A 21,863-nucleotide genomic window follows, 5' to 3' on the forward strand; every position below is an offset into this window, starting at 1 on the left:
TACGTGTCAGTTGTAAATAACGCGTCTCAAAGCCATTGCTGTTCAGGCTTCACGCTGCGCCATTTCTTGCGCATTTACTTGGACTTCTCATGTAAACATTCGGGTTACCTGGACTGCTCTGTTGATATAATTTCACAGTCCCGTCCTTCCGGATCCTCACATCTCCAGGACCCGAAATCCGTCCAGGTAGACTCCCACCAGTCTCTTTCCGTCTCTGTTTTTGAGTTAGCCACCTGCAACACTGATAACACACGGCCCAGGCTTGCTCCTCATTGATCGGCTGACTGTACAGTGCTAAAATCTCTTCCAAACACAATTCATCTTCCCCGTCCGTACAATCCATACTGATGTCTTCGGGTTTCGCTCCATCTCCGAGATCCTGGAGAACCGGCGGTGAGATTAACATTCCTTCGTCAGTCATTCTTCTTCTCCAGGCTTGCCGAGAGCAGGAATGACTGTGTTACGATGATAAAGAGACAGGAGAAGTGTGTTTACGTTAGGTCTGTCATCTAGAAGCACCGCACGCGTGTCCGCCTCTGCTGCCTGTATCGCTACTTCTGAGCTCGGGCTGCTGCTGCTGTTCGACTGTGAGAGGCGCTCGGATGACTTTTCCGCATGGTCTCAGAGTCAGTCATATCCTTAGTCAATCCACTCACATTATAAACTATTATAGAAGAACGCGTTTAGCTTAAATGGCGTTTTCCCCCATTTTATAACAACGTAAGAACTTTAGAATTAGCCTAGCCTTTTAGAAAATGTTTACAAAGTCTAATATTAAAAAAAAAAAAAAAACAAGCTAACCCATCTGAAAGTTAATGTTAGTAGGTAGTGTTGGGGGTAACGCATTACAAGTAACGCACGTTACGTTATAATATTATTTTTTTCCAAGTAACTAGGGGAGAGTGGGGGCGGTTGCAACACTTTTTGCATTTTCTTTAGTTTCTCAGAAACTGTATTAGAAAGCCGAAATTTTAATACAATAAAGCCACATCTGTCAGCTACTCACCCATATTGCTAAAACATGTGTACATATGATAATATACATACAATTTACACTTAAATAGACATGAAATGTTGCAACCGTCCCCACAATAGGGGACAGTTGCAACATTCAATAAAATGTAATTAAATCATTCTTAAATATAATTTTGCAATTTCTTTATTTTATTTGTGCACAGTCGGGGTCTTTAATAAGGTAAATTGGCTGTAAAAAAAGAAAAAAGAATAGTAAATTAAAAACATTGTTAAGTAACAAGTCGATTTTTTACCTATTTACTTAAAAAAAAGTAGAGATACCTAACTATTAAAGGGGTTCATTAGTATTATCATTATATAATTACAATTATGTAATTTTATGGCAAGCTTTTAAATCAATATTGTGGTAAGGGACAGCATTTTGGGATGGTTTCAACAGTGTGTTGCAACTGTCCCTACAGTGATAGCCATGATAAAAATTGGTATATTAGCTTGACAACATATCATTGACACATGCTAGCTATGCCTATTAAAAGCTAAGAACGCACTGATTAAATGTTATGTTTTTACAGTGCGTCACACAAACAACTTAGACACTATGACCAAAAATCTCATCTTTAAAAAAATTACCTTTTTTACCAAGAAAATTATTTTTGGTAGAAGGACTGATCACATGTGGCTGATTTCTTCCAGGAAGTATGAGGGGCCAATAAAGCATGTGCAGTATGAATATCATCTCTGTATCTTATTCCTGCTTGAAGAAATAAGCAATGTTGCAACTGCCCCTTGTTGCAACCGTCCCCACTCTCCCCTAAAGTAACGCATTACTTTTTAATTGACAAGAAAATATCTAAGTTACTTTTTCAAATAAGTAACGGCAGTTACTTTCTCCCCTTATTTATTGATTAAAAGCTCTCATGTCCCCATGTTGAGAGAAATTCTGAGTGAGATGTTACTTTAGTTGTAGAATAAATGTGAACATGCAAAAAGATCTCACTCACTAAAAAAACAGATACAGTATTCCTCAAAATGAATAAAAACAGTTAAATTCAATGCAAAGTTGCAATAATTAAATATGTTAAATAATACGTTTTTAATCCCATTTTATTAACCGATGTCTTTGCTGCCAACCTTCGATGATCCAATTCATCCATACTAATAAGCAAAAATTACTCAAGATAATCTAACATTTGTTTTTCTTTTTTTATTGCTGAAGAGTTGACCTTTTTTCTTCTGCGGTCTACTGTACAGACGTGAATTTACTTTTCTCTAAGCTTGAGGCGTCTGGTGTGAAAAGGCTTTTACATTTGCCAAAAATCAAACTTTTTATATTAAAAACAAACAAGCAAGCCCTTACCAGATTTAAAAAGTAATGCAAAAGTAACATAATAAAAAGTAACTAAGTAACGTAATTAGTTACTTTTTTAGGGAGTAACTCAATATTGTAATGCATTACTTTTAAAAGTAACTTTCCTCAACACTGTTAGTAGGCTACATGTTAAACCTTGACCTAATTAGCATGAAAACGTACAATTTTAGTTTAATCTAACAGTGAAATTTAAATGTTAAAGCAGTAACCCTGTTGAAAAAAACTGCATATGATGGTTAGGTAGGTTTTTACACTTGGATGCTGGTTTTAGCTGGTTTATGCCGGTCCTTAGCTGGTCATGTTGCTGGTCAAGGACCATAAACCAACAAAAAACAGCTAAGGACCAGCATAAACCACCAAAGGACCAGCATAAACCAGCAAAACCCCAGCATCAAAACCTACCTAACCAGCCTATGCTGTTTTTTTTTTCAACAGGGTGTAAAACTGTTTGGTATGCAAATGTGTTTGGTGCCTGTCAAATGATGACCTGTGCTAAATTTCTAGCCTATAGATTAGCATTTAATTTAGATTGTCCAATTAAAGCTGATTCATAAATAATTACTGCACCTATTTCTCTATAAAGGGTAACAACTCTAAAAGTGCAAACTAATTGTGGATTTAAAGGGATAGTTCACCCAAAATTGAAAATTCCCCCATGATTTATTCATTTATTCTTCAGACGAATACAATCTAAGTTATATTATAAAATGTCATGGCTATTGTAAGCTTTATAATGGGAGTGAATGGGTGTTGAAGTTTTAAAGTCCAATAAAGTGCATGCATCCATCATAAAAAGTACTAAACTCTGGGTGGGGGGAAGGGGTTTAATAAAGGCCTTCTGAAGTGAAGCAAAGCGATGCGTTTGTGCAAGAAAAATATCCATATTTAAAACTTTAGGAACCGTAATCTTCCGCTAACTGTCAGATGGGCATTCACAAGAGAGTTTTGTTTACATTAAAGGACAACCAGTCTCCTCTTGGCTTATATTGAAATCCTCCGACACCTTTATAAATCCATATTTTGTACTTCTTAATTATGACTTGTGTCACCTCTCACTACAGCTTTTTTTCCGCTTAAACGCACATGCGATTGACAGCGAAAGCTAGAGATTGTGGTTTATTAGTTTTAAATATGAATATTTTTCTTACACAAACTCGTCAATTTGCTTGCAAAACGATTAGTTGTGATTAATCAATTCAAAATAGAAGTTTATGTTTACATACTATACGTGGGTGTACTGTGTATATTTATTACGTATATACACACATATTCACACTCAAATGTTTGGGATCAGTAAGATTTTTAATGCTTTTTAAAAAAAAGGCTTAACTGCTCATCAAGGCTGTGTTTATTTGATTAAAAATACAGGAAAACAAACTGTAATACTGTGAAATGTTACTGCTTTCTATTTTAATATACTTTAAAATATAATTTTTCCCTGTGATGCAAAGCTGAATTTTCAGCATCATTACTTCAGTCTTCAGTGTCACATGATCCTTCAGAAATCATTCTAATATGCTGATTTATTATAAATAATAACTGATGAAAATTCAGCTTTACATCACAGAAATAAATTATATTGTAAAGTATATTAAAATTAAATTAAATAAATTTGAATTGCAATAATATTTCAGAATATTACTTATTTTCTCTGCATTTTTTGATCAAATAAAGAAAAAAAAATTAAAATCTTTCTGTTCCTAAACTTTTGAGCGGCAGTGTATGTATTAATTAAAAAAATATTTGTATTTATTTGTATTTGTAATATTGCACTCACAGCTCATTTCTAGAGCAACAAATAGCTGAGCACAAAATCAGTGGAGACTTAAATCTGCCCCATTTGTTTTATTTATGTATCTTTTTTTTTGTACTGGATAACACTTAATAGCATCACATTTCATGCAGCAGATACTCTGCACATACAAATTTACACTTTCTGTCCCTGGAGTGTGAAGGTAAATACACAGTGTGACAGATATGTTTTCGAGTAAACGGTGTTGATGCGTTTCTATATTTGGTATTTGATTTGATATTTTGAATTGTAAAAAAAAAAAAAAAAACATGTTTTCCATTTTAATAAGGGTGAGGAATGACATAATGGTTATGTTGAACAGCTGAATTTAAGTAAAATTCATAAAAACAATGTTTCATCTCAGCCTGTTAGTAAGTAACAACAGCACTCTTTGTACTTTACATTAATTTACATTGTTTTGGGTATATCACTATTTTAGACGGTGTATGTCTATTCTTAATTTTAAAATTAAAATTTGGTTTTAAATTAGTGTTTTCCCCACACAGTGAATGCCCAAAACACACCAATAGTTCGTTTATGTAATGTAAAATAAACTGCTCCATCTAGTGGTTTTACAGTGATTGTACAGTACTTAGCTGCCCATATTAAAGGCCTGTGACAAATGGGCTATTATAGTTAACTAAAACTAAAAGAATAAAATAAAATCAATTTTATTAAAATAAATTAGAATATATATATATTTTTGTGTGTGTGTGTGTGTGTGTGTGTGTGTGTGTGTGTGTGTGTGTGTGTGTGTGTGTGTGTGTGTGTTATTATTTTAACTTAATTAGTGTTTATTTTATTTTTATTTAGTTTATGTTGATCTACCAAAATAACTGATGTTGATCTACTAAAATAACTGAATAATTAACTGAATACATTAATGAATGGAAAAAAACAAATAATAAAAATACATTATTTCACTGGTACACTGGTGACAAAAATATTCAGTAGCCTTGTCTTTAAAAATAAGTGGCATCTGCATTCAAATTGCACAGTGAAATCCTGAAAGCTATTAGTAATTGTGAGCGATAACTCCTATATGCAACATTATGAACATGTGCTTTGCTCAGAAACTCCTGTGAGGAAATCTGGGTTGACTAAAATCCACATTTGCCATGCTAATGATCAGATGCATCTTTTAAACCCATTTTTGCAACAAAATTTCAGCAAAGCGTAATATTTCTATAAGTGTGCGTTTATAGGATATCATCTCTTGTGAAGCTCTATTTCTCTTTCCAGCTTATGGTTTTCTACAATCCACATCGCTGAACTCCTATGGGTTTCAGATCATATCCTCCATATCAGACGAAGAGGATTTTTCCCCTCATGGCTCCCCTGGGTGAGATGCGGCATTAGATGAAACCCCTTCAGATTGAGCTGTTTCCTCCTTGTGCGTTGTCATCTTTGAGTCACTTATCTGCTGTAAAACACAAACAAGCTGTCACCATATCACATGAAAATCAGACTTAATGTTTTTCAAACACTGACACAGCTGTTCCTTCAGTCTGCTTTGTCTGTAGGCTACATTGTCAAAACCCCTGAAGTTTAAAGAATTATGCATATGAGACCTTTGAATGTCTGCTATTTCATAAATAGCTGGCAGTTTTTTATTTAGTGACTGAAACCTCACGACCGCAGGGTGTTTTTTGATGATTAGTGTTGGTATCAAAACCTGCTTTCCACATTGAGTTCCTGCGTTAACCATCTGTTTGCCTCGGTCTCTGGCCTCCATACCTCTACCTGAGGAGGAAGTGACAATCATATGTTATTTTTCGCTTAATTAAAACTATTTTAAGTCCATTTCAAAAGAGAATAAACAAGCCAAACAAACTTTGATTTTAATTCTGGAGTCAGAACAAGCTGCTCTATAACGCCTCAGCATCTTAAAGCTACAGACTTTTGCATTTAAATCAGATACATAGCCTATATTTTCACAGCATACACATATTACTTTTAGCATAAAACAGCATATACCTGATAGTTTGTCTTTATTAAGGTGGCTAGATTCTCCACGCACGACGCGGTTCTTAGAAGTCAAGCCGTTGGGGATTTCGGCATCAGTATTGGTAAGCCACGTCGATTCGGTTTCTCTGGTCCAGCTCTCATGATACCGCGGTTCAATAGCATCTGCTCGGCTCCCACCGCAGCCCATTGAAATAAGATGGAGCGCTGCATGCGCTAATAAATGATGCAGACGAGTGCGCGAGTTGTGCTGTGGTCCCACGCGCAGCTGTGAGTGAATGAGTGCCCTCGTGCATTTGCCAAACTTGAGATTTGTCATCCTTTGCGTCATCAGTTTATTGTGATACTGTGTAGAGGCTATCTGCACCAAAACAAACGGGAGAGCAATACGTTTATGTTTTAGCACCAAAAAACATACATTTTTATGTTTTATATATGTTGTAAAGTACATACACGAGCTTCACATGAGTGGTGAGAGTGCCTTCGTAATTTAATGCAAGATTTTCCATAAATGACAAATCCAAGTCAATGTGGTGGAGGAAGCAGAAGGAAGCTATTTTTGACCCTCGTTACTGTATGTCATTTTATTCAGTATTTATTTATTTATTTTTACGTACAAACACGTTTTGTTGGGGTCAAACGGAGCAACCCATAAGAATATTTGTTAATATTAATAACTTAAAAAGTATATATTTGTTTTTAGTTTTATCTAGGAAACTGCTTAACAGTTTATATGAAATTATATTATATTGGATGTATTCAAGACATGTGACCCTGGACCCCTGGAAGTCATAAGGGTCATTTTTTTAAATTTGAGATTTATACATCATCTGGAAGTAATAAATAAAGAATAAATACGCTTTCAATTGATGTATGGTTTGTTAGGATAGGACCATATTTGGCAACATTCAACTATTTAAAAAACTGGAATCTGAGGGTGCAAAAAAAAATCGAAATATTCAGAATATCGCCTTTAAGGTTGTCAAAATAAAATTCTTAGCAATGCATATTACTAATAAACATTACTTTTGCTACAAATATACTAAGACTATATGCTTAAGACCGGTTTTGTGGTCCAGGGTCACAAATAAGCAAACTTTTAATAATGTGTTACGTTACTTTCGTGTTACTTTTAAAGTCAGGACGATGTTTGCTGTGTGCGCTATTTCATCAGTTGTAAGTTAAAGGTGCCATAGAATGCATTGATACAATATTTTAAATTGTTCTCTGATATCTACATAGAAGGTATATGGCATAGGAAAGGGCAAAGAGATGGTTTTACAGGTCCATTTACAACCCTAGGATTTGCCCCTAGAATAAAAATGGTCTGTTATTACCTTATTTGGAAGGTTCCTGAATAATAATGATGAGCTCTGCTCTGATTGGCTGTTTCACAGAGAGGCTCATTTCGGTAGTTTGCACATGGAGGAAAATATATTTTTATTTTCACTTTTGTGATCGCATGTGCTCTGTGTAATGTTATACTGCAGCAGCAGTAGTACTTACTAGTGATGCGCGGGTCGGGGTTTTTTTCAACCCGCGGGTCCCGCAATTATGAAATTATTTGGCCCGCCCCAGCCCGCCCCGCAGTACTGTGTCTATTTTTACAACCCGCCCCGCCCCGCACCCGCGACAAATAAATAGACATACTATGCATTGTAATGCAAATGAAAACCGAAAGTGCTTTTCGCCCTTTAAACTGGCAACAATACTGTACGATTATGAATATGAACCATAAATCAAATCATATTAATAACAAGATAATCAGTGGTGTAACGTTAGTGGTGCCGGAAGAAATGTGGGTATATATGCTTCATTTATGAATATCGTTTTGAACTTTCTGTTTGAACGCATTCGTTTACTGGATCCTTGGACTGAAAGGTTTAAAGGTTCACTGGTTTAAGGAAGTTCTGATCATGAAAATCTGCTTCTTTTTATTTGTAAGATATTGTTTTCGTTATTATGTACTGTTTAAAATGACTAGGGTGCAGGAAACGCAGCGGGCGCAATCACCAAATACATTTCAAAGCAAGCCGGCGCCACAGTCCTGACTACATCATTGCTGTCTTTATTGTGTGTTTTTAGCGAATATTTACATTCATTCACATATGACTGGATGTGGTTGACTGTCATGATTTTGGCTAATGCAGGATAATGCGCATCAGAGGAGATTTAAATACGCATAGCACCAGGCCTGCAGAGCCGAATGAGCGTTCGCTTGATGCGCTTGTGGCTGGCAGCGGGAGCTGCTTGGCGCTTTCGTGACGTGTTGATAACCTTATTAAAGAACTTAATAAAATATGAAAATAGATATGCCCAAATATGTAATATAGGCTATAGGGAATTGCACGCAACATACATTGATTTTTTTATTTTATTTTGTATTTAATGACCCGCCCCAACCCGCCCCGCAAATAAAGTGACAGTTTCTTTACCCGCCCCAACCCGACCCGCGGGTTACCCGCGGGGCCCGCGGGTTATGAGACGACCCGCGCATCACTAGTACTTACCACGTAAGTTTAGATGCTTGTTAGTGATGCTCAGTATCTGCAAATCATTCGACATCGTCCTTGCAGTCATCTCTCCAGCTCTCCGTTTTTTGTGGTAAGTGAAATCTTATGTACTACAATGTAACTACCGCTAGCAGTAAGCTAACCATGTCCCTTCAGTGGCTTGGCTTATTTTATTAGAACGCCTTATTTGTTTTCCTTGCCTTTCTGAGTAAGTTACAGACACCAACCATCCCTGCACTTAACATCTCCTGCACAATCTGGAACATAACATTTATTCCCGTGATCTGCCATTTTCGCTATTGTCCTAGCTTTGTTTTTTTTCACAATAGCCTAGCTGCAGAATGTCTGTTGATTGGTCTATGCAAATGTTGGGGGCGTAACTATTAAAGGTTGTATCAGCGATTTCTAGCCTGAAACATAAAGTCAGCCTAGGGTCCGAGAAATGCCAAAAAAACAATCGGCACTACCAACCTTTCCACAGATAAACAAACAGTGTTCCAACCAATCAGCGTCAGGGGTTTGGTGTTGTGGACTTTCGCTCCGCCTCCCTTACATCCCTGCACCAGTAGGAAAGTCCACAACACCAAACCCCTGACGCTGATTGGTTGGAACAATGTTTGTTTATCTGTGGAATAGTTGATAGCACCGATTGTTTTTTTTTGGCATATCTCGGACCCTAGGCTGACCACAGAGACGCGGTTTTTCACAGACAATTTACAATTTATGGGGCAGGCAGCGAGCGGATCGCGATGAAAGGTCAGCTGAAATTGACACTTTATGTTTTAGGCTAGAAATCGCTGATACAACCTTTAACGATTGCGACTATTATGTAATAGTCGGTGTTATGTTAGGATTAGTCTATTTTTCAGTGGTCTTTTGCAAACACCAGCTTTATATAAAAAGGAGGAAACGATGGTGTTTGAGACTCATGGTATGTCATGTCCATGTACTGAACTGTTATTATTCAACTATACCAAGGTAAATACAGTTTTCCATTCTATGGCACCTTTAAATCATTTATAAAGCTAGACAAACTCAGGAGAATACATCAAAATCTTTCTCAATATGCTGACTGTTCATCACGATTTCAAAATAAAAGTTTAAAGCCTCACTTTGAGTTTACACATTTTGATGTCCACATATTTAAAAAATTACAGTGTTTGTAGCTTTTCTGTCATAAAGAATGGACAAATATTAAAGATCAAGTGGACATTTGAATTATTGTTGAGTCAATATTAAACAAGGATTAGATCATACAGTAATATGTAAAACTATCGCCAGGCCCTAGCGCCCTCTGCAGTCATTTGTTATAATTATAATCATCTCTATTGTTTTAATACATTATGTATTGTAACAGTTTTGTTTAATAAAACCATATGATTACTTGCTTTTGATACTTTATTTGAACTAATTATTATTGCCTCATTGCTATTATATATGTATTTTTAAATACTATTGTTCACTATTTTTATTACTACAAAGCCACCTTCCAGCTGGAAGTATCCAATAAATTATGATTTTATATATATTAAGCTTACTAATATTTTAAATATTATTGTGGGTTTCAATAGATCTTATTGAGCATCCAAGATTTGAATACTTGCTTTTTAAATGTTTTTTTTTTTTTTTTTGCTTGTGGGACCGTTTGCACCAATTCTGTAGAATGGCCTCACTCCTGACAATAAAACAAAATAAACAAAATGATGTGCTATAATTTTATTGACTTTGAATGGTCTTTACATCTAGCAGGTGATGATGCATTTCACCTTTTCCAACAAAAACATAAATACATTTAATCTCACAGCAGAAGCACAAACAGAGACAAACACACAGTGGTTCTCAACATCACAATTAAACATAATCACTGCATTACCCGCACATGGCACAGAGTAAGCACCAACAGAAAATTAAAAACAACAGAATGCACCACCGTTACGAGCTCAGCCGAAGACGAGTGTTCAGTGTTGGACCACACATGTCCTCGAAGGACAGTTTTTAAAACCCCTGAAAATCCTTCATTTGTAAACACATTCAACCAATAACACAGATAGTGAGACATTCTCATTAGAAATAGTGATTTGCAGGAATGATACAGGATTGAGAGAGGTACTAGCAGAGGGGTGAACGAGTAAAGATAAACAGTAAGTGTTTAATAAATTATCAGGTTCAGTCTCTGAAGCAGGATGGAATGGTGCATTGGAATTTGAATTCTATTTGAAGTCAAGGAGGTTGCAGTCGATCTTGTAGTAAACATACGGATAGTACTCTTGCTGGCTGAGATTCAGACCAGGGATGTCCATAGATGCCTATAACACAACAAAATCAACAAATCAGCTGTGATATAGAGATACCTTCAATAGGCCAGTTTCTTATACTCACCAAAGCTGCATTTTTTAAAGTAAAAAAATACAGTATTATTGTGAAATATTATTACAATTTCAAAGAACTGTTTTCTATTTTAATACATATTTAAAAATGTACTCTATTTCTGTGATGGCATTTCTGTGAACTTTCAGCATTATTACTCCAGTCTTTATTGTCACATGATTCTTCAGAAATCATTCTGGTGCTTAAGAGGACAGTTGACCCAAAAATGAAAATTCTCAACTTCACATTGTTCCAAACCTGTATGAGTTTCTTCATTGTGTTGAACATAAAAGAAAATAATTAGATAAAATGTGGGTAATCAAACAGTTGCTGGTACCCATTGACTTCCATTGTATATTTTTCTTCATATTGTGAAAGTCAATGGCTGCCAGCAACTTTATAGTTACTCAAAATATATTCTCTAGTGTTGAACAGAAAAAAAGAAATGAATACAGGCTTGGAACTAAAAAAGTAAATGATGACATAATTGCCTTTTTTTGTGAATCGCTTAGGCACCTATTGTATTCGTTGACATTCTTCTTCTTCTTTGTCCGCTTTTGAGTCTAGGGCAGCCCATAGAACCGCTTGCAGGAACGTTATGAAATTTGGCACACAGATAGAGGACAGTCTCAACATTAACCATAGTACGTTTAGAGTCTCTAACTCAAATTCTCTAGCGCCACCACTTGTCCAAAATTTCATTAATGTTTAAGATAATAACTTTTGAACCATAAGGTCTAGAGGGAAAGTTCTCTGGCTCATGTCAAGTTTTTTTTTTTTTGCTATTTTTTGTCTGGGAAACCTACTTTTTCAAACTAGACAGTCTTTTTATCAAAATTGGCCCAGATCATCTTTAGAACATGCTGGCAAAAAGTTATGGAATTTAAGTTGATTAGTCAAACTGTTCTCGAATAATGTGAGAACGAATTTGAAGAAAAGTGCGCAAAAACTGATGTGAAGCTTTATCTCCACAATGGTTTGGCGTATTAAGACCAAACTTGGTGTGTGTTATAACAACTATGACCTGAAGCATAGTTTCAGCACAGCGCCACCTAGTAGTCAGAAGATATGAACAATGGCTATTTTTGCTTTTAACTTTGTTAATGGTTTGGCCAAAATAATCACAAAACTGGTCTTTTTAGATTCAATAGAGCATACAGTGTCAAACCATAGCCAAGTCAGCCATTTATAATTTTGTGGTAAAATGCTATATTTTATGAACCAATTAGGTATTTCTCACCATGAGCATATCATTACAAAACTTGGTATGTGTCTTCAGCACTAAAAAAGTTTGGGGGCAATGTCACCTTGTGGCCAAAAGCTATGAAGAAATAAAAAATAAAAAAAGCTAATAATATTTGACTTAACTGGCCTGTTGTAATGAAAGTGATCTTAATTATAATCCTTGGGTCATGCTGAGAACATAGATAACAATTTTGCCATAGTCAGCCGAACTTCCTTTCTACCATTTTGATTTGTTAAAAACCTACTTTTCGAACTCCTCCTAGAATGTTAGTCCAATTTTCACCTAATTTGGCTCAAATCATCTTTAGACCATGCTGACAAAAAGTTATGAATTTCTTGTTGATATACGAAATGGTTATTGTTTAACATTGGAATCATTCCAAACTGTATCTGAGGCGGTATCTCTGCACAGCTTTGACATATTGACGCCAAACTTTGTGTCTGCCATTGTCACCTCACACTGACCACGCCACATCAGTTAGGTAACAGCGCTGCCTATTGGTCAAGAGTGATAAACCATTCATTAAATTTCCAAAAATATAAATTACTTTTGTTTGCATTAGCCTTTTGTAATTAAAACTGGTCTCAATATATTCACTGGGTCATGTCGACAACATAAATACCAATTGTGCCTTAGTCCACCATTTTGATTTATGTTGAAAACCTACTTTTCGAACTCCTCCTCGACCATTGGTCCGATTTTCACGAAAATCGAGTCAGATCATCTTCAGACTGTGCTGACAAAAAGTTATGGATTTCATATTGACAACTTGCCATTGTCACATCACATAGAATGCACCACATCAAATTTATAACAGCGCCACCTATTGTTCAAAAGTGAAAAGCCAATAAATTACGTATTACTAGTGGTTGTATTTATGATTTTTCAGTCATTTTGATTAAAATCATCTTAAAATGGCTCAAATTACTCATTGCTGCAGTTGGTCTGATGCTTGCTTCTGTAGTGCTTGGCCCCTTAATTGCTGCTTGCAGCTATATTTATCATTGGTGTTCAATTATTAATAATGGTTATTATTATTATCAATGCTGTTTAATTTTTTTTTTTTGAACGCTGACACATTTTACACAATTTTTTGATGAAAAGGCAGTTAAAACGAACAGAATTTGTTTGAAATATTAACATTATAAATGTCTTTACAGTCACTTTTGATCAATTTAATGCATCCTTTCTGAATAAATCTTATTTACCCCAAACATTTAAATTGTAGCGTGTCACAAAAACTGTTTTCAACATTGATAATAATGTAAGAAATACAGTAATGACTGCTGAAAATGTAGCTTTGCCTTCACAGGACTAAATTGCATATTAAAATATTTTATATTTTTAAAATGTAATGTATTATTGCGATGACAAAGCTGAATAGAAAGCAGTTATTTTAAATTGTAACACTATTTCACATTATTACTGTCTTTATTGTATTTTTGATCAAATAAATGCAGCCTTGGTGAAGGTAAGAGACTTTTTTTTTTTTCAAAAATATAAAAGAATCTTAATTATAACTCACATCAATAACAGTACCACTGCTGTCCAAGTGTTTGTAAAGGTCTTGCAGAACTTCTCTCAATTTCTTTACATTCTTCTTGTTGGGCTGAAGCAGCATGGCCTGGAAATTGACTGGCAGCCCATACCTGTTAAACACAAATATGCAGGTCTCACATTAGACAATATGCATCTACATTCATATGCCTTAAGCACATTTATACACAATGTACCTCAAGACTGACTCTGTGAAAACCCGAAGTGCCTTGATGTGTATCCATGCGATGAAAGCCTCACTGAAGTTTACTTTGAGCCAACGCACCAAAGGACCCTGAGGGGCAGAGGCAGATTGATCGTTGTTAGCATTACTTATCTTGTCTCTCTCTTATTACTTCAAATGAAGACTAATCAAGGCCCAAGGCCTCTCAAGCTGGCTGTGAGGTTGATGAGTTTTTGAGGTTACTCATCAACATCATTGTGGAGGATTTTATAATATTCAATAGAGAATAAAATTTAGACAGCTGCACGCATACAAATTGCTTTTTCTTGTCAGTGGAGAGGCGAGTCATCTCCTCTTTGTCTGCTTTCATCTCCTCTTCATTGTACTGAAAATCACGCACCATGAACCTGAAAAAAATTAGTAACATAGGGTCAGCTTTCCTGTGATTCAACTGAAAGACATGACGGCTTCAGTGAGCATCACAAACAGACACTCAAACACACTGTGATGCATTATTACAGACTTAAAACAGTATGTCATTCATAATCTGACTGATTCTTGAAATATGGGACAAAAGCACTTACAGAATAAAAGTTAACGTACAAAGAATTTATTTGAATGTATTGTTTAATAAAAAAAATTAAATAAATATATATTAGAATGTAGGTACACTGCTGTTCAAAAGTTTGAGATCAGTAAGGTTTTTTAACATTCTTATGCTCATCAAAGCTGCGTTTATTTGATCAAAAACACACTTCTTAAACCTTCAGAAATCATTCTAATATGCTGATTTATCTTTTGAAAATAGTTGTGCTGTTTAAATTTTTTTGGAACCTGTGATACCTTTTTTCAGGATTATTTGATGAATAAAAAAATTAAAAAGAACAGCATATATTTCAAATAGAAATATTTTCTAACAATATACACTACTATTGAAAAGTTTGCGGTCAGTCAATTTGTATTCTTCCTTTTTTTTTTTTTAAAGAAATCACTACTTTTATTCAGCAAGGATGTGTTAAATTGATAAAAAGAAGAGCATTTATTCAAAATAAAAATCTTTTCTAGTACTTTTTAACTTTTTATTTATTAAAGAATCCAGAAAAAAGTATTACAGGTTCCAAAAAATATTAAGCAGCACAACTATTTCCAACACTGATAATAAATCAGCATATTAGAATATTTTTGAAGAATCAAGTGACACTGAAGACTGGAGTAATGATGCTGAAAATTCAGCTTTGCCATCACAGAAAAAAAATACATTAAATGTGGCTTTGCCGAATCTAAGAGCCTTTTTTCAAAAATATTTACAAATCTGCCATTCAACTACACCTAAGAAACTGAGACTACAGGATGGTTTCAAACAGATTTTCAGCTCCATTTGGCAAAATAACAACTATAGACTGTAAAGCTTCAGAGACTCACTTGTTTTCTCTTGCTTTGTGTTTGAAGTCATCAATAGCCTTCCTGAAGAGTGTAACACTAAACAACCCACTTTCATGGTCTTCAAATAAAAGCCTAAGAGAAGAGCAGATGAAAAATCTGAGTTGAGATCGGTCACTGTCACCATCACAGAGCAGCATTTTCCCTCATTCAACTGGAAAAAACACATATGTGACCCTGGACCACAAAACCAGTCTTAGATAGCACAGGTATATTTGTAGAAATAGCCAAAAATACATTGTACGGGGGTCAAAATGATCAATTTTTCATTTATGCCAAAAATCATTAGGATATTAAATAAAGATCATGTTCCATGAAGATATTTTGTACATTTCCTACCATAAATATATCCAAATTTCATTTTTGATTAGTAATATGCATTGCTAAGAACTTAATTTGGACAACTTTAAAGGCGATTTTCTCAATATTTAGATTTTTTTGCACCCTCAGATTCAAGATTTTCAAATAGTTGTATCTTGGCCAAATATTGTCCTATCCTAACAAGCCATACATCAATGGAAAGCTTATTTATTTGATTTAATATAAGCTGTAAAATTTTTAAGCATTGAATAAAAGCATGTATTTCATTGCAACATGAGGTCTATAAAGCCACACTCTGATAATTTATAAAAAGCTTATCAAAAGGTATTTCTATCTCATTAAGTGTACAAAATGTTTTTTCCACTTGAAATTTCTCCCATTTCTGACAGGCAGAACAGCACCGCCCTGACCTTTATTTATCATTCTAAATGCACTGGACAGACAGTTCTGGTCAAGTTCATGGTTCATGGAGTCCTCAGTGTTGTTGAATCTCTTTGTAATGTTCCTTGGACTTCATTATGATTTCTTGTAGAGTTGATTACTTTGGATTAATTGAGCACATAAAGTAGTGCACAGTGTTTTGGACAACATAGTTTGTGTGCAGATCAGACGGCACTGTAATGCCTTTATTACTGTGTGTCACAGCAATAACACAAGGGCATGGTTTCCATAGATACTGTCTGCCAAGTTTACATGTTTGGCAAAAGCAATTCTTAACTGCACTACCAGTCAAAAGTTTTTGAACAGTAGGATTTTTAAGTTTTTTTTTTTTTAAAGAAGTCTCTTCTGTTCACCAAGCCTGCATTTATTTGATCTAAATTACAGCAAAAACAGTTAAACAATTTTTACTATTTAAAATAACTGTTTTCTATTTGAATATATTTTAAAATGGGTAACACTTTACAATAAGGTTCTTTAGTTAACATTAGTTAACCACATTAGTTAACATGAACTAATAATGAACTGCACTTATACAGCATTTATTAATCTTTGTTAATGTTAATTTCAACATTTACTAATATGGTATTAAAATCTTGTTAACATTAGTTACAGTGTGAACTAACATGAACAAAAAATGAACAACTGTATTTTCATTAACTAACGTTAATGAAGATTAGTAAATACAGTAATAAATGTATTGCTCTTGGTTAGTTCATGTTAGTACACTAATGTTTAACTAATGAACCTTATTGTAAAGTGTTACCTTAAAATGTAATTCCTGTGATTTCAAAGCTGATTTTTTTTAGCATCATTACTGCAGTAACATGATGCTTCAGAAATCATTAATATTTGCTGCTCTAAAAAGATTTATTATTATTTTTATGGTGAAAACAGCTAAGTAGAATTTTTTTCAGGATTTATCTCAAATAGAAATCTTTTGTAACATGTCTTTATCGTCACTCTTGCTAAATAAAAGTATTCATTTCTATAATTTCTTTCCCAAAAAAATTAAAGAATCCTGAAACAAATGTACGTAACTGATATTGATAATAACATTTTTTTTTTTTCTTGAACAGCAAATCAGCATATTAGAATGATTTCTGAAGGCTCACATGACACTGAAGACTGAGGTAATGGTACATTTAGCTTTAATCACAGGAATAAAAGACATTTTAAAATATATTTAAATAGAAAGCAGTTATTTAAAATAGTAAAAATATTTCACAATATTACTGCTTTTGCTGTATTTGTTCAATAAATGCAGGCTCAAAAAAAAAACAAAACATAAAAAAATCTTTGACTGGAAGTGTATGTTAAGCTCATAATTCCATTCTTTAGGTAAATCAATTTTAAGATTGTCATTGAATCCTACTTACTTAGTGGATCTTGGAACCACCATTTCAGAAAGACTTTCATATGTCTTCTGCCAGTCAGGATAACTAGTCCTATATGGGTCATAAAATGGACAAAAATAAGCATTGCAGAGGGAACATCTTATTTAATAAAACAAAATATGTTCATTCTGAGTTATAGGGATAGTTCACCTAAATTTTAAAACCTGTCATCATTTGCTCACCCTCACATTTTCTCCAGAATGCAAAACAAGATATTCTAAATATTGTTGGTGAGAAAAACGTTTTGGTTCCCATTGACTTCCTTAGTATGGACAAAAAGTTCTCTGGAAAGAGTCAAAGGGAACAGAAACTCTTTCCTGCCTGATATAATTTACAAAACCTTGTTTTGCATTCTGCAAAAAGAAGAAAGTCATACAGGTTTGGAATGATGAGGGTGAGTAAATATTGACAGAATTTTCATTTTTTAGGTGAACTATCCTTTTAATCCAATGAAGTAACATTTAAAAATCACAAAATAGATAAAAACATAAACACTCCAGCAGGACTTACTTTGGAACGACTACAAGTAGAGTAATAAGATACTCAGAATCCAGAACAAAATCATCCTTCTTGACAATATCAGCCAAACTCCTAGTCAAAAGACTCCCCCTAGTGGACAAGGCATGTTATTATTTAAGGTCACTTGAAATTATTCATGTCACACAGAATGTCACAAGTAAATGAAGAATATGAAACTCCTCCCACTTACACATTCTTTCTCTCCAGACTCTGCAAGTTCCCTTTTAGGCTATTATAAGCTGAAGCTCTGGCTTTAAGATCATTGTCAATCTGACTCACTTGCTAAGAACAGGGAACCAAAACAAGACATTTAATGGAAAATAAACCTCCTTGTATTATAAACCATGACAAAATATTTTAACATGCCATACCTTGGACATGATCTCAGAGATGTTCTTAAGGGACTGTTTGATTGGATACTTGGCCATATCCCACTGGAACCGTGAAACATATGTGACCAGATCAACTGTGTGGAAAGAATTCATCATTATAAAGATTTAAGATTTGTAATGTTTTTAAAGAAGTCTCTTCTGCTCACCAAGCCTGCATTTATTTGATCCAAAGCACAGCAAAAACAGTTAAAGTATTTAAAATAACTTTTTTCTATTTTAATATGTTTTAAAAAGCAATTTATTCCTGTGATCAAAGCTAAATTTCAGCATCATTACTCTAGTCTTCAGTGTCACATGATGCTTCAGAAATCATTTTAATATGCTGATTTGCTGATTATCAATATTTAAACCAGTTGAGTACATTTTTTCAGGATTCCTTGATGAATAGAAAGATCCAAGGATCAGCATTTATCTGAAATAAAAAGCTTTTGTAACATTATACATCATACCATTCAAAGCATGGAGTCAGTATATGTTTTTTTTTTTACTCTAATTTTGTTTTTGGGAAAGAAATTATATAAATTAATACTTTTATTTAGCGAGGGTGCTTAAAATTGATCAGAAGTGATAATAAAGACATTTATGATGTTACAAAAAATGTATAATTCAAATAAATGCTGATCTTCTGAACTTTCTATTCATCAAAGAAACTTTAAAAAAAATTCTACTCAGCTGTTTTCAACATAATAATAATAAATTATTTTTGAGCAGCAAATCAGAATATTAGAATGATTTCTGAAGAATCATGTGACTGGAGTAATGATGCTTAAAATTCAGCTTTGAAATCACAAGAATAAATTACATTTTAAAATACATTCAAATAGAAAACAGTTATTTTAAACAGTAAAAATATATACTGTTTTGCTGTACTTTGAATCAAATAAATGCAGGCTTGATGAGCAGAAAAGATGTCTTTAAAAAACATTAAAAATATTACTGTTCAAAAACTTCTGACTGGTAGTGTATAATTATATAAAATAAGATTCATAGGTTAATATACTGGTACATTCAAACATGACTGACTGGACTATGAGCAATATAAAATCTTGTCAAAGAAAACATGTTACTTTGACATTACTACCAGTTAAATGTTTACGTGATTGTGGTAATAATCAAGAGAAGTAGAGTTTATCATCAATATTGTGGTTAATACAGTACATGTTTAGGTTTTAAGTTCACTTGCCTCCATTGGCCAAAAGATTCTCCTGAACTTTATCTCGACTGTCCTCTAACACATCAGCCATGTACTGGGCCACTTTTCTCACTACGCTGGAAAATATAAGAAAACAGCAGCACGAAATAAATACACATTTAACTATACTTAGAGAATTACGTTGTGACAAAAGCTAAAAAACAGCATGAAGGGAACTTTTGGAACTATGAGGCTGTACCTAAAGCAGTGTGTAAGTTTTAATAATCTAATATATCAATTTTGAAATTGAAAACTTAATCTCTTGTAATAAGTCAAACGTAGACATGGAACCTCTCCATGAAGGAGTCCAATTTGGCAAGCTCATCTGACAGCCCTACGAGGACATCCAGAGTCCCCACCTGTTGAGAAACACCACCAAAACTCATTAGGCAAATGAGAAGTGTCAATTATGTTGTGAATGAACCAGTGTTTTATCTGAAAGAGAAAATGAGGAGTCATTTACTTTCAGTTCAGGTATGTTGAACTTGTGGTTAGTGGACATGTTGGTCTGGGATGTGGCCATGTTCATCTTGTCCCATGTCTGCTGGCAGGTCTTCTCTCCAGGAGCAGAGATCAACCAGAATTCTGTCATGACTGCTCAAATGATCACAGGCAGGGTCCTAAAACATACAGATTCTCAGTTCAACAGAACAAAAAAACTTCAAATTACATAAATTACAAAGGTCCTTTGAAGGTTGATCATATGAGCAAATTCACACTTCTCCATTTGACTCCACAGAAATGACCAGTCACGAGTCATCAGCAGATTAAACCAGTCCCTATTAGCAGATAATAGGTAACCTGATTTAAATCTTGCGTTAAGAATACAATGTTTAAAACATATTTTGTAATCGTAAAAGCGCACAGTGATATTGTATACGCATACGTGATGCGATGGGTTAAATGCGCTTATTTGATGTGTGTAAATATTGTATGAGCCGCGTTTGCGGCTGTCACGACTATCAAATTGAAATAATTCTTTAGGGATACTTACCAATTATGTAAGCCACTTCAGTAGACTACTAAATAATATGTTAAAATTGTAAATTGTTTTAATAAAACATTATTGAAAACACGGTTAATTGAGTCGCTGTTGAAACCTCTTCGGACAGCATCACACTTCCAGTCAGCTGATCTGATGCGGTTGTGTTTCGTTCAGTTGACAATGCGTTCAGAATGCGCAGTGTGGGTATTTTTTAACCTTTATTAAGCTGTCTGGCAAACAGCTCGGCATGGATGAAGGAACATCACCTGCAGCTCAACCTGGCAAAAACACCTTCAAATAACAAACATATATGTACCAAATTATACATTTTTACAAGTAATCAATATATTTTTTCAGAGAAAGACATTTATCGTTAAAACATTTAACGATTTAAATAAATAAAAAATTAACTAACATTTTTAAATGCATTTTTAAATAAATGATTTTTTTTTAATGCCACAAAACTTGGAGCGACTTTATGAAATCTACAGGCTATGTCAATAAACTTACCTATAATCAGACAACCTTTGTTTTGCATATATATATATATATATATATATATATATATATATATATATATATATATATATATATATATATATATATATATACACACCAGTCAAAACATTTTTGAACAGTAAGATTTTTAATGTTTTTCAAAGAACTCTCTATGCTCACCAAGCCTGCATTTATTTGATCCAAAATACGGAAGAAAACAGTAACATTCTGAAATATATATATTTTTTTATTTAAAATAACTGTTTTCTATTTATATTTTAAAATGTAATTTATTTTAAAGCCACATTTTAAGCATCATTACTCCAGTCACATGACATGATCCTTCAGAAATCATTCTAATATTCTGATTTGCTGCTCAAAAACATTGTATATTTGTATCAATATCCAAAAATATATTGTCACGGATCACACCCATCACGCAACGATCACAATCACCGGAATTCTAACAAGTCTCACCTGCACCTAATCACCCACGCAGCTACATAAACACACCACACACTCCACTCATTGTCCGGGCTCGTTGCTACGAAGCGGACTCAAGCGAAAGCTACTTAGATACTTACCTGTGTCACGTCTTTTCCCATCTCTGTCCAAATCCAGTCGTCAGAGGCGATCGAGCCGTAAGCCTGTCCAAGTCATCAAAGGGGTGTGTGTGTGTGTGTGCGTGCGTGCGTGCGTGCGTGCGTGCGCGCGTGTGCGTGTGCGTGTGTGTG

At 34.3% G+C, this 21,863-nt stretch overlaps 3 protein-coding genes across 11 annotated transcripts in view; all 3 read right to left on the reverse strand.

The window, feature by feature from the left end:
• spire1a (spire-type actin nucleation factor 1a) overlaps positions 1-541 on the reverse strand; it is a 60,824-nt gene extending 60,283 nt beyond the window's left edge. For all 8 annotated transcript variants that reach the window (XM_073821844.1, XM_073821843.1, XM_073821842.1 and 5 more), the window contains exon 1: positions 109-541. In XM_073821844.1, the coding sequence (XP_073677945.1) occupies positions 109-421 (313 nt within the window). In that variant the 5' untranslated portion in view covers positions 422-541. The remainder of the gene's footprint in view (positions 1-108) is intronic.
• A 3,732-nt stretch (positions 542-4,273) lies between these two features.
• Positions 4,274-6,346, reverse strand: LOC141289144 (brain and acute leukemia cytoplasmic protein). Its single transcript, XM_073821250.1, has 3 exons — positions 6,114-6,346; positions 5,812-5,879; positions 4,274-5,559 (listed from the first exon to the last, which is right to left on the reverse strand). Exons 1-3 carry the CDS (start codon positions 6,289-6,291, stop codon positions 5,464-5,466), a joined length of 342 nt encoding a protein of 113 aa, XP_073677351.1. The 5' UTR covers positions 6,292-6,346; the 3' UTR covers positions 4,274-5,463.
• Positions 6,347-10,315: 3,969 nt separating this feature from the next.
• Positions 10,316-21,804, reverse strand: atp6v1c1b (ATPase H+ transporting V1 subunit C1b). 2 transcript variants are annotated; one of them, XM_073821862.1, is made up of 14 exons: positions 21,714-21,804; positions 20,641-20,922; positions 20,110-20,266; positions 19,938-20,005; positions 19,638-19,723; positions 18,434-18,528; positions 18,253-18,344; positions 18,054-18,152; positions 17,526-17,594; positions 15,370-15,462; positions 14,261-14,354; positions 13,961-14,058; positions 13,753-13,876; positions 10,316-10,920 (listed from the first exon to the last, which is right to left on the reverse strand). In XM_073821862.1, exons 3-14 carry the CDS (start codon positions 20,236-20,238, stop codon positions 10,825-10,827), a joined length of 1,143 nt encoding a protein of 380 aa, XP_073677963.1. In that variant the 5' UTR covers positions 20,239-20,266; positions 20,641-20,922; positions 21,714-21,804; the 3' UTR covers positions 10,316-10,824. The 2 variants fall into 2 exon arrangements, with proteins under 2 accessions (XP_073677963.1, XP_073677964.1); XM_073821863.1 differs by having other exon boundaries at positions 20,848-20,922; positions 21,714-21,793.
• Between the last annotated feature and the right edge of the window lie 59 nt (positions 21,805-21,863).

Source organism: Garra rufa, chromosome 17 (assembly GCF_049309525.1).
Source record: "Garra rufa chromosome 17, GarRuf1.0, whole genome shotgun sequence".
NCBI classification, from domain to species: Eukaryota; Metazoa; Chordata; class Actinopteri; order Cypriniformes; family Cyprinidae; genus Garra; species Garra rufa.

Excerpts from the sequence above, each read along its gene's own strand:
- atp6v1c1b (XM_073821862.1), bottom strand. The coding sequence starts at position 20,238 with ATGACAGAATTCTGGTTGATCTCTGCTCCTGGAGAGAAGACCTGCCAG. Across the intron at positions 18,345-18,433 it reads TCTCTGAGATCATGTCCAAG|CAAGTGAGTCAGATTGACAA; the intron begins GTATGGCATGTT and ends CCCTGTTCTTAG. Across the intron at positions 18,153-18,252 it reads AGTCTGGAGAGAAAGAATGT|GGGGAGTCTTTTGACTAGGA; the intron begins GTAAGTGGGAGG and ends CTTGTCCACTAG.
- LOC141289144 (XM_073821250.1), bottom strand. The coding sequence starts at position 6,291 with ATGGGCTGCGGTGGGAGCCGAGCAGATGCTATTGAACCGCGGTATCAT. Across the intron at positions 5,880-6,113 it reads TAATAAAGACAAACTATCAG|GTAGAGGTATGGAGGCCAGA; the intron begins GTATATGCTGTT and ends CTTCCTCCTCAG. Across the intron at positions 5,560-5,811 it reads GAACTCAATGTGGAAAGCAG|CAGATAAGTGACTCAAAGAT; the intron begins GTTTTGATACCA and ends TGTGTTTTACAG.